This window comes from Oncorhynchus nerka, linkage group LG19 (genome assembly GCF_034236695.1).
Source record: "Oncorhynchus nerka isolate Pitt River linkage group LG19, Oner_Uvic_2.0, whole genome shotgun sequence".
Taxonomy (NCBI): Eukaryota; Metazoa; Chordata; class Actinopteri; order Salmoniformes; family Salmonidae; genus Oncorhynchus; species Oncorhynchus nerka.
Window position 1 is genome coordinate 18,774,719 of NC_088414.1, and position 17,609 is coordinate 18,792,327.

Sequence of the window (17,609 nt, forward strand, 5' to 3'; positions counted from 1 at the left end):
TTGCTACACGGCCCATGGTATTTTACTATGCAGAGGGGCAAAATCCCCAAAACTGTGGAGGTGCTGCTTTTAAGTCTGTATTTGAATTTATTAAGGATCCCCATTTGCTGCTGCTTCTTATCAATACCTCTCACAAAGATAAGTAGTGATACTGTCAACCTCTCCAGCTTCGAGCTAGAGATATTGACATGCATGTTATTGATGTTGGCTCTCTGTACATCAGAGATGGTCACTAGTCTTTGAGGTAGAGTCCAAGTCAAGTCTCAAGTCCCTTTTGGGAATGGCTTTCTGCCTGATGTGGGTAAGGTCTTGTGAACCTTGTAAATTACTCCCTTGTTCATTAGTCCATACTTGTATGAAAGGAAGCACATCGGGCGCTATTTAAATCAAAATGCATTTCCTTCTGAAATGTAGACGGTTTACATTAATAAAAGTAATTGTACTGCATATGAAAAAAAGCAAACGCAACATTTTAAAGTGTATGGTAATTTGTGGAAGACATTGTCTATATTTCACTTCATTCTGTCACACAAACTGAAAATCTGTAGGTGAGGGAAGATAAATGACAAGTATGAATCTAAACCAAAATGATTGACAACTGTTCAATAACTGCACTACTAAAGTGTCCTATATATCAAACTTAATGACCTTTATCCCTAAAATATACTTACTGACCTGGGCACTTAACAGAAATACAATTTCCTGTAACAAGAAACAATTTATGTCCTGTACCCTAAGATGGAGAACATGTCTATTGCAGACAGGTTACTTTTCAGAAAGATCAAGTTTGTCAGTGTTCTTGCACTGAGCCTGGCATGATGAGGGCGCATGAGGCCCCCATAACTACTCTCCACTGGGGCACTGGTGGCAGGCACAGCATAGTGGGCAGAAACATTTGATAAATATTCTTTCCTTTTTAATAATGCCACCTAGACTAGTCCAATAACCTATTTTTTAAATTAACACTTCATAGTTCTTTATGGTCTTTAAGTTTCTTTATGCTCTTTAAGTTTACTAAGACGGTTCATTAGGTCAACAGTCAATGTGAAACCATGTCCGCTTAAAAAAACTAACAGAAATGTCCAACGTTCTTTTTAGGAACAATTTCATAAATTTAAAGTTAGTTGCCAAACACTGTCATAATTATATAATTTACAGCATATTATTTAAATATGGCACGATTTCACATACTATGATAAACGATAGCTAATGTTTGCTTATCTTAACAAGCTTAACTTAAGATAAACGATAGCTTTTGCTTGTGTTTTAATGTTCCGATCTATAGCAATAGCATACACAATGTCCGCTCAATCAAATAAGGACAAAGTGTAAATATAAGTAACCGTTATCCCTCCATTGAAATAGATACGTCCTTGTCTGCATATTTTTGGCAGAACACAGATGTTCTAGAACGCTTTTCATCCCTCTGTATTAAATTACGTTCTCCGTGTTACAATTCTGCCTCTTCAATGTTATCTGACAGAATGCACAACAAAATCTTATCCCAGTACTGACTTGCATTGTTCACGAGTCTCTCGTCTAGAGTCCAAGTCAAGTCTCAAGTCAATTGATCACGAGTCCAAGTCAAGTCGTAAGTCATTTTCTTTGCAATTGAAGTGCGACTCGAGTCTGAATCTCATGTGCAGTTGCAAACCGTAGTCTGGCTTTTTTATGGTGGTTTTGGAGCAGTGGCTTCTTCCTTGCTGAGTGGCCTTTCAGGTTATGTCGATATAGGACTCGTTTTACTATGATCAGCAAATTTGCAGACGACACAACAGTGGTAGGCCTGATTTCCATCAACGACGAGACAGCCTACAGGGAGGAGGTGAGGGCCCAGGCAGAGTGGTGCCAGCAAAATAAACTCAACAAAACAAAGGAGATGATCATGGACTTCAGGAGACAGCAGAGGGAGCATGCCCGAATCCACATTGACAAGAATGTAGTGGAGAAGGTGAAAAGCTTCTAGTTCCTCGGGGTCCACAGCACTGACAATCTAAAATGGTCCACCCACAGAGAGAGTGTACTGAAGAAATTTGGCTTGGCCCCTAAGACCCTCACAAACCTTTACAGGTACACCACTGAGAGCATCCTGTTGGGCTGTATCACCGCCTGGTACGGCAACTGCACCGTCCGCAACCGCAGGACTCTCCAGAGGGTGGTGCACTCTGCCCAACGCGTCACTAGGGGCACACTGCCTACCCTCCAGGCCATCTACAGCACCCGATGTCACAGGAAGGCCAAAAAGATAAGATCATCAAGGACCTTAGCCACCGGAGCAACGGCCTGTTCTCCTCGCTATCATCCAGAAGGCAAGGTCAGTACAGGTGCAACAAAGCTAGACAGAGAGACTGAAAACAGCTTTTATTTCAAGGCCATCAGACTGTTAAATAGCCATCCACTCAGTACCCTGCCCTGAATTTCGTCACTATCACTAGCCGGCTACCACCTGGTTACTGCACCCGGCTACCACCTGGTTACTGCACCCTGCACCTTAGAGGCTGCTGCTCCAGTTTCAACTGTTCTGCCTGCGGCTATGTAACCCTGACCTGTTCACCGGACATGCTACCTGTCTCAGACCTGCTGTTTTCAACTCTCTAGAGACAGCAGGAGCGGTAGAGATACTCTCAATGATCGGCTATGAAAAGCCAACAGACATTTGCACCCTTGACAACTACTGTGATAATTATTATTTGACCAGGCTGGTCATTTATGAACATTTGAACATCTTGGCCATGTTCTGTTATAATCTCCACCCGACACAGCCAGAAGAGGACTGGCAACCCCTCATAGCCTGGTTCCTCTCTAGGTTTCTTCATGGGTTTAGGCCTTTCTAGGGAGTTTTTCCTAGCCACCGTGCTTCTACACCTGCATTGTTTGCTGTTTGGGGTTTTAGGCTGGGTTTCTGTACAGCACTATATCAGCTGATGTAAGAAGAGCTATATAAATACATTAGATTTGATTTAGGAAAACTCCAAGTGGGTTGTCATATGCCTATTACTGAGGAATGGCTTCTGTCTGGCCACTCTATCATAAAGGCCTGAGTGGTGTAGTGCTGCAGAGATGATTCTCCCATCTCCACCGAGGAACTCTAGGGTTCTTGGTCACCTTCCTGATCAAGGCTCTTCTACCCTGATTGCTCAGTGTGGCTGGACAGCCAGCTCTAGGAAGAGTCTTGGTGGTTCCAAACTTCTTCCATGTAAGAATGATGAAGGCCAGGGTGTTCTTGGGGACCTTCAGTGCTGCATCCATTTTTTGGAACTCTTCCCTAGATCTGTGCCTCGACACAATCCTGTCTCAGAGGTCTACAGACAACTCCTTGGACCTTGTGGCTTGGTTTTTGATCTGACATGCACTGTCAACTTTGGGACCTTATATAGACAGGTGTGTGCCTTTCCAAATCATGTCCAATTGAATTCACCACAGCTGGACTCCAATCAAGTCGTAGAAACATCTCAAGGATGGAAAATGGAAACAGAATGCATCTGAGCTCAATTCTAATAAATAAGGTATTATATTTATATTTTATTTGGGGTGTTGTATGTATTTTTTTAATTTTCTTTTTATTTCACTTTTATTTAGCCAGGTAGGCTAGTTGAGAACAAGTTTTGCAACTGCGACCTGGCCAAGATAAAGCGTAGCAATTCGACACATACAACAACACCGAGTTACACATGGAATAAACAAAGCATACAGTCCAATAATACAGTAGAACAAAAGAAAACAAAAAGTCTATATACAGTGAGTGCAAATGAGGTAAGTTAAGGAAATAAATAGGCCATGGTGGCGAAGTAATTACAATATAGCAATTAAACACTGGAATGGTAGATTGGCAGAAGATGACTGTGCAGGTAGAGATACTGGGGTGTAAAGGAGCAAAATAAATAAATAAATACCAGTATGGGGATGAGGTAGGTAGATAGATGGGCTGTTTTACAGATAGGCTATGTACAGGTGCAGTGATCTGTAAACTGCTCTGACAGCTGGTGCTTAAAGCTAGTGATGGAGATGTGAGTCTCCAGCTTCAGAGAATTTTGCAATTTGTTCCAGTCATGGGCAGCAGAGAACTGGAAGGAAAAACGACCAAAGGAGGAATTGGCTTTGGGCGTGACCAGTGAGATATACCTGCTGGAGCGGGTGCTACGAGTGGGTGCTGCTATGGTGACCAGTGAGCTGAGATAAGGCGGGGCTTTACCTAGCAGAGACTTGTAGATAACCTGTAGCCAGTCGGTTTGGCGACGAGTATGAAGCGAGGGCCAACCAACGAGAGCGTACAGGTTGCAATGGTGGGTAGTGTATGGGGCTTTGGTGACAAAACAGATGGCACTGTGATAGACTGCATCCAGTATGTTGAGTAGAGTGTTGGAGGCTATTTTATAGATGACATCACCGAAGTCGAGGATCGGTAGGCTGGTCAGTTTTACGAGGGTCTGTTTGGCAGCATGAGAGAAGGATGCTTTGTGCGATATAGGAAGCCGATTCTAGATTTAGTTGTCCACGTATTCTGTTATGTAGATTGCTGAGGATTTCTTTTCTTTATCCATTGTTGAATAAGGCAGTAACTTAACAAAATGTGGGAAAAATCAAGGGGTCTGAGTACTTTCTGAAGGCACTGTATGTTAATGCGACCTATTTTTAAAATTTTCTGGTTGCTTGATTGTTTTTAATTGCTTTACTGGGAGGCTTATCGGAGGTATACATGACAGTGATGTTTGTATTTGATCTGATAGTCCAGGTTGAACTGTTCACAGTGGGGTTCCTGCTAGGGAAAACCGTCTCAGTGCTAACAGTGTAACTCAGGTTCGTAGGCGCATGATTACTGCTGACAATAACTGTCGGATTGACAGAGTCATTCAGAGGAACATACATTAAGTTACTTCCATTTTGACTGACAACACCCCTGTGTGTCTCTGCTTATGGGTAAATATAGAGACTGGCAACCTGATTTGCAGCTGCGTGGCCTTCTCTCACATGAAATACTCACCCCCAGCTTCCACCAGTACAGTATGTTATGATGCACACTGTTGGGCAGGCAGGCATAATCAGCCTAAAACAAGCTGCATGTGTTCAGCTACAGAACAACACAGGGGTCACAGTCACAGCAGGCAACCTGTGGATTACTTTAAAAGGCCCCCAAACACCGTGTGGGAGAGAGAAATCTCTGGGCAATGAGTTGGACCTCTTGTGATTGCCAGTTCTCTGACAGACAGTGGTGGAAAAAGTACCCAATTTTCATACTTCGGTAAAAGTCAAGATACCTTAATGGAAAATGTCACCCAGTAAAATACTACTTGAGTAAAAGTCTAAAAGTATTTGCTTTAAAAATAGTGAAGTATCAAAAGTAAATGTAATTGCTAAAATTCCTTATATAAAGCAAACCAGACAGCATCATTTTTAAAATTATTTTTTAAAATTTACGGATAGCCAGGGGCACGCCCCAACACTAAGATATCATTTACAAATGAAGCATGTGCTTAGTGAGTTCGCCAGATCAGAGGCAGTAGGGCTGACCAGGGATGTTCTCTTGATAAGTGTGTGAATTAGACAATTTTCCTGTCCTGCTATGCATTCAAAATGTAACGAGTACATTTGGGTGTCAGGGAAAATGTATGAAGTAAAAAGTACATTTTCTTTTAGAATGTAGTGAAGTAAAAGTAAAAGTAGTGAAAAATACAAATAGTAAAATAAAGTACAGATACCCCCAAAAACTACTTCAGTAGTACTTTCAAGTATGTTTACTTAAGTATTTTACACCACTGCTGACAGAGCATAAACATATGTACCTACATTACAAGTCACATAATAGGTTTATTTGTCCATTGGCTAGTATACCTGCTTATCTGCATAGTTCCTATGTAAGTTGTATGGATTGATCAGTAATATAAATCAATTGTACACTATTACAATATATAATTAAGTGGTGAGAAACACTGTCAAGTGACACAGTTATGATAAGGCTAGGAATAACAGGCCGCACAGAGAGGTACTTTTTATTTGACACAAATTGAATTTCCTCACACTTTATTTTCTAAGATTGCTAAACCATCGGATTCTCGAACAAAACACCTCTTTGTCCACAAAACTAATCTTTATTAACCCAGAAGTAAAATCTCGTGTCATTTGGTCAACTGGGTGCCCACGGGAGATTATCACAAACCCAATGATAATATCCTTCTTGTCCAGTAGGGGACAGGCTGGAGACTGCTCTGACTGATCATTTGTTTTCGTCACCACCTTATCAGATCTATGTTTCTTGCTGATTTGTGCACAAGTCCAGGTGACATGTAGCTGTATTCCCCTGCAAAACAGGCATGCAACCCGTGTATTTGTTTTGTCTTTTCAAGATCTTGTGATATCCTGAGTGGCTTTACATGGTTGTAGTGTTTTTTTCAGCACAGACTAAACATTCCTCCTATCCTGTCTGACATTTTTACATATATACTTTTTTCACAGTTTTTGTGATTGTAGTTGATCCTGAAACCCCTTTTAAATGATTTTTTATTTTGTTCCATTAGTCATCACTTGCCCATTGATTACAATGCATTATGGAAATGTGTCCAAAGTATGTTAGAAAACACTCCAAACCAACTCCTATTAGGTCAGAATGCCAATCTGAATGTTTCTGCACAATATTTTTTATTTTTTTAAAGTCCCACACTGTCCCATAAATCGATATTTCAATACTATTTTTGTTGTTGTTGTTATTGATGTTGTAAACAGGATAATTCAAACATAACTCAGCAACAAGAACAAAAAAAAACGATTTTCTCTGTAAGAAAACAAAAAACGGGTAAACTTCCCCTTAAAGTGATATTACTGGATCCTCCAGACTAGAAGCATTGACATTAAATACTCATGCACAATTCATGGCAGAAATGCATTAAATATTGATTTAAAATCATCTGAGTCATTTTGAGGCGAGGAAGTTTTCAGACTAGAATGAGGACTACGTTGGCATGAAAGCTGTTGATGATGGGGGTTTCCTTTTATCATTGAAGGTGGAATCATTTCTAGAATGATATTGGTTGGGAAAATGAAATTGTAATATTATGATTGCACTTAAAAAAAAAAAATGATACTGGTGATAGATGCAATGTTTTATGCATGTGTGCGTGTGTGTGTGTGTGTGTTTTCTACTTGACAGGGTGGAGGAGCGTGTGATGGTGTAGTTTTGGCTGTGGAAGATGAGCTCCTCTTCATTATTTAATGGGGGCCAGGCTCAGAGGTGTGCACTCTGTATCTTTGTGTGTGTACTGTATGTGTTACTACACATACCGCTGTACATTGTACATTCTCACTCCGTCATTGTGGGCAATAGCTTTCCAATATTCTGTAGGCATTGTATCAATAGCAAATGTAATATGTAAGATGTGTCTAATGTGTTTGAGGTTTGCCTAATGGGTCTTGAAAAGGAAACCTAAACCTTCATTAAATCTTTAAGGCTGTTCGTCTTGGTCTGTGTGTGGTCATGGTGTCTGATGTCCAGACGAGTGAGAGTGTCTCTAACTGTTTAAATGTCCTTGTCCTTCTGCTGCTATATGGACCGTAGAGAAGGTCCACTCCCTTAACCTTCTGTCTGACACAGGTGCTGTCCACTGAAATGGTTCCTCAGGTTCTCTGGGTTTTATTTAAGAAAACTAACACCAGATCATGCTGGAACTTTTTTGTCGTTGTTGCTGTGATTAAGTTACACACTCCTTGATGTCTGCCGCTATGATATCATGTTTTTGTTTCAGGAAAACAATATAACACCTATGGAGGCAGGTCACATGCTGTAGTTGTCATAGTGATGGGGAGTTAGTTACTAGAGCGAGGTACAGGTCCCGGTAGAGCTCTGGCTCTGTGTACCTGGGGAGGGGTTGGTGCATTCAGTCCAGTTAAAGTCCCAGTACCTTCAGAGAATATCTCACACCAACCACCATGCCTAGGAAGAGTGATGTGGCGGCGAAGATTGAGGATGGTGAGTTGAGATTCAGCATCTCAGTTGTTAATGTTTTTATGCTCTGGCTTTGAGGTGATATAAAGACTTTATATGAGATGCAAATCAAAATGCCTTTATAGATTCATGCTGGGCCATTTTAGAGATGTTTGAATGAGTGGTGGACATTTATTTGTTTGCGTTGTCATTTAGTTGGAATCGAGATCGATGGGGACGTGAGTGACAGTGAGGGTAAGCGGAGATGAGTTCTCACCTGACCCGTATAAAGCAGAGCTTATAGTGGTGTCTTTCTCTGTGAAGGAGGAGGACAGCTACTGACACCGGCTGTTAGAATTGACCTGATATTTAAAAAGCTTCAGCTCTATCTGTATTAGTGTGTTTTTTTACATTGTGCTAAAAGTGTATATTCCTGCATGTGTTGAGCTGTTGTGTGTGTGTTCTCGCGCATACATTTGTGTGTGTGTGTGTGTGTGTGTGTGTGTGTGTGTGTGTGTGTGTGTGCGTGTGCGCGTGCGCGTGCGTGTGCGTGTGTGTGAGTGTGAGTGTGAGTGTGTGTGTGTGTGTGTGTGTGTGTGTGTGTGTGTGTGTGTGTGTGTGTGTGTGTGTATACAGATGACACCAGTCGAAGGAGAGGGAACAGAAGACCGGCAGCTGGCAGAGGAGGAGCCCGCGGCAGGGGCAAAAAGCCAGCTGATGAGGATGATGAGGACGAGGAGGAAGAGGAGGCCCCCAGAAACCGCAGAGGAGCCAACAAGAAGAAGGCTGCTAAGTCACGTGACACCGACGACGAAAGTGAGGATGACACCCCCAAGAGAAGACAAGGAAGAGCAGCAAATAAAGGAGCAGCAAACAAAAAGAAAGGAGGAAAGGCCCAGGACAATGACGAGGACAGCGAGGAGGAGAAGGGGAACAAGAGAAACAAGAAGGGAGCCACGGGAAAGAAGGGGAAAGAAGAGGAGACCAAAGATAAGAAAGGAGATGCCAAAGGGAAGGGCAAAGGAAAGGAGAAGGAAGACGAGAAGGACAAGAAGAAGAAGAAGAAGAAAGAGAGCAGGTATCTTGAGTGGAAATCAGGGCCCAAGATTCTAAACGTAGTACTAAACAGCGCAGGAATCAAAATAATGGGTCAAATACCTTATTTAACTGTATTATACAATATTTGCTACCCTTGCACCAAGAGAAATAGAGGGACATCCTTTCTAACCCTTCCAACTCTCTCTCTCTCTGTCTCTCTCCATCACTGACCTCTCTTTCTCTTCGATCGCTCTCTCCTAACAATCTGTCTTCCGCTCTCTCTGCTCCACTCGGTCTCCCTTCCTCTATCTTCTATCTAACTCCCAGCTCAGACACAGACTCTAACACAGACTCAGAGGAAGAGTCCATGTCAGAGGGAGAGATGGAACGACTGAAGGAGGAGGTGGAGGAGAAGAAGAAGGTCATAGCTATTATGAGGAACAAGCCCTGGCGAATGAAGAGGAGGCTGGTACATCTGAAGTAATGAACGAGTTGACTGATTGCACTCGCATAGGCTACTGGAAAAATGACATATGCTGTCAGGATGAAGTTGAGATACACTTTCAGATAATAATTAACTCTATTCATTGATCATAGCTGTGTTTTTTTTTACCCCATTTTAAAGTATGTTCTACACCTCCTGTCAGAATTATTTCCCTATTTTGTTACTTTTATCAATTTATTTGAGCTTGACTGTTCTGTTGCTAACCTTATGATTTATTCTCAGAGAATGTCAAGAATTTGTGGATAAATTTGAAGGGGCTCTGGGAAAAGGAAAAGGCAGGAAGTTTTATGCTTATAAAGTCATGATGACGAAGGTATGGAACCATGAGCACAATATAGGATTTTCTGCCACTTAGCTTTTTGTGGTTGTCAAAATATGAGGCTATAATAATGATTGTCTTTCTTTTTTGCCAGAAATGGATCAAATTCCAAAGAGATTTTGAAAATTTCAAAACGACTTGCATACCATGGGAACGAAAGATAAAAGAGGTTGAAAGTGAGTTACCTGATACTCCACACTTTAGAAACACCAACATACTGAAAATATTCCTGAACACAGGTCACAACACAAGATAAAGTAATATACTGAGCTGATTGACAAAGGCCAGTTGAATGACAGTTGAACGCTACAACTTAGTGAAGAAACACTATCACTTCTCTCCCCTCAGGTCACTTTGGGTCCTCAGTTGCTTCCTACTTCATCTTCCTGCGCTGGATGTATGGCATGAACATGGTCCTCTTTGGCTTAACCTTCGGACTGGTTGTGATCCCAGAGGTAAAACCGCCTCACAAAGAGTCTTAACACATAGATACAACTCTAATGTATACTCTAGCAGTCTATCAATCATTATTGAAATGTTTTATGGCTCCAGGTTCTGATGGGACTTCCGTATGGATCCATTCCCAGAAAGACAGTGCCCAGAGCTGAGCAGCCCACTGCTCAAGACTACTCTGTCCTCATGGACTTCAACGTGGGTTAAAACATGCAGTCGAGATAGGCTACCCTCTATTTACTCTGCATGAAAGCCTATCAAATATTACCATATCAAAGAGTTCAGGCTCATATGATGTGATGATATTTCATATTGTACTATTTAAATGATCAGCATGGGTCTGGAGACACCCGTGAAGATCAGAAGACACAGTTTATCGGTACACTATAAGAGCGCAGTTCATCACCTGCGATCACTTCTTTCTCTCTCAGGGGTATTGCAAATACTCAGTCCTCTTCTATGGTTACTACAACAACCAGAGGACCATTGGGCTGCTGAAGTTCCGCCTCCCGCTGTCTTACCTCATGGTAGGAGTGGGGACTTTTGGCTACAGCCTGATGGTGGTGATACGAACGTGAGTCACCACCCAATCCCCCACTTATAAAATATGATCCCATGTCACGCATATGTCAAACACAGCTTAACACATCAAGATAGACCCCAGGAAGAGTAGCTGCTGCTTCTGCAAAAGCTCATGGGGATCAAATTAAAGAAATATATACAAATCATTTTGTTTGTTCATGGTGTTTGATCTGAAAATGGATGACGGCCTTTCCCCACTGTCATTCATATATGTTTTGATAGAATGGCTAAGAATGCTGACGTGGGGGGAGGGGACGGAGATGACGGGGAGTTCACCTTTGCCTGGAAGATGTTCACCAGCTGGGATTACCTCATCGGCAACGCCGAGACGGCTGACAACAAGTACGCCTCCATCACCACCAGCTTCAAGGTAACCATGGAGACCTGTGTACTATTTTCGCAACTTCATCACAATGTCTGATCTTTTGAATGATGTTCTTCTGAGTATTCTTTACTGTATTAAATCCAATATAATTACATAGATTATTTCCCACTAACTACACAGCACCACATGTTAGTGGCCCATAAGCTAACTGTCTTTCTGTCTGTCTGAGTGCAGGAGTCCATCGTGGATGAGCAGGAGAACCAAAAAGATGAGAACATCCACCTGAGGAGGTTCCTGCGTGTGCTGGCCAACTTCATGATCATCTGCTGCCTGGGAGGAAGTGGCTACCTCATCTTCTTTGTGGTGAAGAGGTCCCAGGAATTTGCCAACAGGGACGACCTGAGCTGGTACGAGAAAAACGAGGTAATGCTTGGAGAATGGTGTTGATGCCATGTACATCCTTTGAAACCAATGGAATCCGTTTCTATTTGGAATAAATTATAGTGATATTATGTCATAATAGTGTAGCATTTTTTAAAATCTCATTCATTAATGACTAAACAAACTTCCCTCTCTATTTCATCACCGAAATATGTTTGATCATATGGTGTTGTGTAAAGTGGTGGTGTAGTGGAGAGATGGTATGATTCCTCCCATTGTCCCACTGTGTAGTTGGAGCTCATCATGTCCCTGTTGGGCCTGGTGTGTCCTCCCCTGTTTGAGACCATCGCTGAGCTGGAGGAGTACCACCCCCGGATCGCCCTCAAATGGCAGCTGGGGCGCATCTTTGCCCTTTTTTTGGGAAACCTCTACACTTTCCTGTTTGCCCTGTTTGATGAGGTCAACAACAAGGTACTGTAAGGCTGCCTCAGACTTCTTTAGGCCACTACCAGACGTTAGCTCTTTCTTGTTCATCTTAAATCTACACTGAGAGCGGGATTACAGGATCCTTTTCAGGATAATAAGAAAGCGTCAACGAGAAGGATAAGGTTTAATACTGGGACGGTTGAGTTCCGTATTCTGTAAACAACCCAGTGCATCCTGTAGTGAGGGATTGGTTTCATACTCAGGACTGATGTTCCTCAGAGAGGTGCATTGTCATTGGGATGAATGGGTAGTGCATTGTAATGGATGACCTGTGATTCGATGGCTTCCTTCCTTCCACTCAGCTTGATGAGGAGGTGTCCATTAGGAATGCGTCCATCTGGGCCCAGAAGGAATACTACGCTAACTTCACCCTCTACAACAATGACACGGACACCACCCCGCCCCCCATGGACCCTTCTGACGTCATCAGGGGGCCATGCTGGGAGACCGCCGTCGGCATAGTACTGACACCTTACTGATATCCTCATCTCTGGTGTGATATGGTAATTGTTTCTGTTGTATGCAATGTACCTTTGTGAAGCCCTGTCTGTGATGTTCATCATGCGACAGGAGTTTGTGAAGCTGACCGTGTCAGACATCCAGGTGACCTACTTGACCATCCTGATTGGTGACTTTGCGCGGGCTGTCATTGTCAGGTTCCTCAACTACTGCTGGTGCTGGGACCTCGAAGCCACATATGTACGTGCTCCACTGGTCATTGTTACAAATGTCTTATCTTGTCTATTGGCGGGGATGAGGTCTACGTTTTTGTTGCCAGGCAGAAGTTTGAACCACTGTTTGTGATATGGATTGTCTCTCCCTCTGTAGCCATCGTATGGAGAGTTTGACATCAGTGGCAACGTTCTTGGTCTGGTCTTCAACCAAGGAATGATCTGGTAAGAGATATTTCTATTCTGGTTGTAGAACTATAGAACTCATGTCGTATATTCCCTTCGCTGACCCTGTGTGTGTGCGTGCGTGTCTCTCTCTCTCTCTCTCTCTCTCTCTCTCTCGCTCTCTCTCTTTCAGGATGGGTGCATTCTATGCTCCAGGGCTGGTAGGGATAAACGTCCTGCGTCTCCTCTCCTCCATGTACTACCAGTGCTGGGCCGTAATGGCCACTAACGTGCCCCATGAGAGGGTCTTCAAAGCCTCCAAATCCAACAACTTCTACATGGGCCTCCTCCTTCTCATCCTCTTTCTCAGTCTACTGCCTGTGGTCTACACCATCATGACTTTGCCACCCTCCTTTGACTGTGGGCCATTCAGGTAACACACACATACACACAGGCATGTTTACTGTTCTGTAGGACATACACATTCACAGAGGAGAATCCCTGCAAATGCACTCACATCTCTACGCATAAACACAGACAAACAATATACAATATGTAAGGACACATACCTGTCGCTACATACTCACAAAAAAAAAAATCACAAATACAGACTCACACAATCTGTGATCTTCACAGTGGGAAGGCCAAGATGTTTGATGTCATCATGGAGACGATAGACCTGGACCTGCCTGCCTTTCTGGGAACACTGATGGGCTACGCAGCCAACCCTGGCCTCATTATACCAGCTGTGCTACTGATGGTGTGAGTAGAAAAGTATATAGCTACACATACGTTCACACACACACACACACACACACACACACACATACACACACACACACACACACACACACACACACACACACACACACACACACACATATATATATATATATATATATATATATATATATATATTAGGATACTGCATATCTACATTTGTAAACAGATGGATATGTACTTCCCCACAGACTGGCTATCTACTATTTGAACTCGGTATCTGAGGCGTACCAACATGCCAATGCGGAGCTGAAGAAGAAGATGCAGATGGTGAGTCTGAGGGTTTTTCAAATTAATTCAGTCTCACGTAAAAAATGTTATGTGGTTAATATACACACTACCAGTCACTCATGGATGGACACCTACTCATTCAAGGGTCTTTCTTTTTTTAAACTATTTTCTACATTGTAGAATAATAGTGAAGACATCAAAACTATACAATAACACATATGGAATCATGTAGTCCCCAAAAAAGTGTTAAACAAATGAAAATATATTTTATTGCCACCCTTTGCCTTGATGATAGCTTTGCACACTCTTGACATTCTCTCAACCAGCTTCACCTGGAATGCTTTTCCAACCGTTTCATAGTTTTGATGTCTTTACTATTATTCTACAATGTGGAAAATACTAAATAAAAAAACAAAGCCTTGAATGAGTAGGTGTTCTAAAACCTTTGACCGGTATTTAAATAATACTAATTTGCTCGTTATCATCGATCTATCTACATGTATATATCTGTCTTTCATCTACCACACACACACACACACACACACACACACACACACACACACACACACACACACTTTCTCTGTCTCTCTTTAGGCAAGAGATGAGGAGAAGAACAGGAGGAACAACACTGAAAGCACAGACCAGGTCATGAAGGACCTGGAGGACCTGCTCCCCAACCGCTCTCTCTTGCCCCCAGCTCCCCCACCAGAGACAGGTGCAGGTGAGCATCATACCTTCACTTCAAATGTGTATGAAACCTTAGCTCCGATAGTGCAACGCAGGTGATCTTGTTTGACCTAATGTTAAATATGGCTGAAATCAATGATATCATGAGCCAGTCTGGTCTCATAGACTAGACGCAACATGGTAAACGTAACTCCGGGGACACTCAAATGAATATGATATGTTCTGTTTGGTATGGTTACATAAAACAGAAAGTTACTTTTAAGGCAAAAACAAAAATAGGGTGGTTGGTTGGGGTGGATGGGTAGGTTTATAATGCAAACATCTAGCAACCCAAAGGTTCCGTGTTCGAATCTCATCACGGATGGAAATGTAGCATTTTAGCTAATTAGCAACTTTGCAACTACTTACAACTGTTGTCTACTTTGCAACTACTTAGCCTGTTAGCTAGCCATTTCCCTAACCTTAACCCTTTAACTTAACTCCTACCCTTAACCTTAACCCTTACCTTAACCTCTAAACCATAGCTAACTCTAGCCACCTAGCCAACGTTAGCGTTAACCACCTAGCCACCTAGATAATGTTAGCCACCACAAATTGAATTTGTATCATATCATAAGTTTAGCAAATTCGTAACATATTGTACAATGTGCAAGTTGGAATTCGTAACATATCATAGGAAATTGATGATGGACATCCACAAATGAATACATACCATACAGAACATAACATATCATACTAATTGGAGAGTCCTGGATTTACTATGTTATGTCCAGGTTGCATGAGCAAAAATATGGTTGTACTTGTTTAGACTTTGAGGCAATGCACTCCCTCTATTTATTCCCTGACCAGACAATAAAGCAGACCAAGGTGGAAAGTCTACAAAGGTGAGGCCAGGAACTGCAGGCAAGGATGTGAACCTGCAGAAAGACGTGTCCCTGTCATCACCAAATCCCAACGCTCGAGGCGCAGTGACCCGCCCACCGGGTCCCCGGGGGCCTGGACCTCTGCCTGGAAATGGTCAGCAGGGGCCAGGAGGGGGACCAGGGCGGGGACGGGGGAGAGGACAGCCACCTCCAAGGCGCTAGCACCCAGATGAAAAATAAAAGTCAAGATTTTTTGTAAATCTAACAATTGTTTAACTAAAGAATTTGCAAATGTATTGAATTGTACAAGAAAGTGTTGGATTTGAGCTACTATTGCTTAAGAACAAATTCACATTTTGGATTAGGTTGGGGACTGTACACTGAGTGTACAAAACATGAAGGACACTTGCTCTTTCCATGACATAGACTGACCAGGTGAATCCAGGTGAAAGCTGTGATCCTTCATTGATGTCACTTGTTAAAACCACTTCAATCAGTGTAGAGAAGGGGGGAGATGGGTTGAAGAAGGATTTTTAAGACTTGACATGGATTGTGTGTGTGTGCCATTCAGATGTTGAATGGGTAAGACACAAGATTTAAGTGCCTTTGAATGGGGTATGGTAGTAGGTGCCAGGCGCACTGGTTTGAGTCAAGAACGGGTTTTTTCACTCTCAACAGTTTCCTGTGTGTATCAAGCCTGGTCCACCACCCAAAGGACATCCAGCCAACTTGACACAACTGTGGTTAGCATTGGAGACAACAAGCATTGAAGACAACGTGGGCCGGCATCCATGTGTGGGGGGGCAACTCGATATTAGGAAGGTGTTCTTAATGTTTTGTACACTCAGTGTATAAAGCGATATACAATTATTCAACTGCTATTGTGTCTTTATTGAGTTTGCCTTGTGTTTGAAATGGTTTGGAATAACAGATTTGGAATGGTTGTGTTTGGAAAGGTTTGGGAAAACACATTTCAACCTTTTATTCACATACTGCACATGCCTACTGACTTCGTATTTCACTCAATGAATCTGACTTTGACCTAACATTTTATTAACACAACACGTCTTCATGGTATGTCGTGAAATACTCATCACTTTTATTGTGTTGGAGGAGAACATCAGACATCACTGCAATCAAACCCACTACATAACCACTGATTTGCAGCATTTATGCTTCTTACTGTAATCTTTAACACAGGCACTAGTATGCTAAATCTGTTGTGGTTGAACAAGGTTCGCTTGAGCGATTGTCAGGCTCTGAGGGGTTTGAGAAGTGAATGGTGGAGACACTGCAAGGTGTGTTGTTGAGTAGTGAACAACACAATCAAGACATCTGTGGCCCAGAACAATCTCTTCAGCTGAACAGGTGAGGTTTTCTAACATTCAAATCAATCAAATCAAATCAAATTGTATTAGTCACATACACCATATACAACCGGTGTAGACCTTACAGTGAAATGCTTACTTACAAGCCTCTAACCAACAATGCACTTTTTTAAACAAACAAAAAGGGTGGCTGGAGTCTTTGACAATTTTTGGGTGCATGACACCGCCTGGTATAGAGGTCCTGGATAGCAGGAAGCTTAGCCCTATGTACAAGCTAAGCTTCCTGCTATCCAGGACCTCTATACCAGGCGGTGTCATGCACCCAAAAATTGTCAAAGACTACAGCCACCCTTTTTGTTTGTTTAAAAAAAGTGCATTGTTGGTGCTCTCGATGGTGCAGCTGTAGAACCTTTTGAGGATCTGAAGACCCATGCCAAATCTTTTCAGTCTCCTGAGGGGGGAATTAGGTTTTGTTGTGCGCTATTCATGACTGTCTTGGTGTGCTTGGATCATGTTAGTTTGTTGGTGATGTGGACACTAAGGAACTTGAAGCTCTCAACCTGCTCCACTACAGCCCCGTCGATGAGAATGGGGGCGTTGAGGGAGAGGTTGTTGTCCTGGCGCCACATGGCCAGGTCTCTGACCTCCCCTGTGGAGGATCAGCATGGCGGATGTGTTGTTACCTACCCTTACCACCTGGTGGCGGCCCGTCAGGAAGTCCAGGATCCAGTTGCAGAGGTAGGTGTTTAGTCCCTGGGTCCTTAGCTTATTGATGAGCTTTGAGGGAACTATGGTGTTGAACGCTGAGCTGTAGTCAATGAATAGCATTCTCACATAGGTGTTCCTTTTGTCCAGGTGGGAAAGGGCAGTGTGGAGTGCAATA

At 42.7% G+C, this 17,609-nt stretch overlaps 1 protein-coding gene across 1 annotated transcript; it reads left to right on the forward strand.

The window, feature by feature from the left end:
- Positions 1 to 7,586: 7,586 nt before the first annotated feature.
- tmc2a (transmembrane channel-like 2a) lies at positions 7,587 to 16,265 on the forward strand. The gene is made up of 20 exons (XM_029689008.2): positions 7,587 to 7,957; positions 8,129 to 8,167; positions 8,549 to 8,990; positions 9,278 to 9,430; positions 9,678 to 9,768; positions 9,869 to 9,950; positions 10,123 to 10,229; positions 10,327 to 10,425; positions 10,659 to 10,801; positions 11,032 to 11,179; positions 11,369 to 11,557; positions 11,807 to 11,986; positions 12,304 to 12,462; positions 12,572 to 12,700; positions 12,830 to 12,897; positions 13,031 to 13,270; positions 13,474 to 13,599; positions 13,809 to 13,887; positions 14,443 to 14,569; positions 15,385 to 16,265. The coding sequence occupies exons 1-20, from the start codon at positions 7,918 to 7,920 to the stop codon at positions 15,618 to 15,620; spliced, it is 2,877 nt and encodes a 958-aa protein (XP_029544868.1). The 5' UTR covers positions 7,587 to 7,917; the 3' UTR covers positions 15,621 to 16,265.
- The last annotated feature ends 1,344 nt before the right edge of the window (positions 16,266 to 17,609 follow it).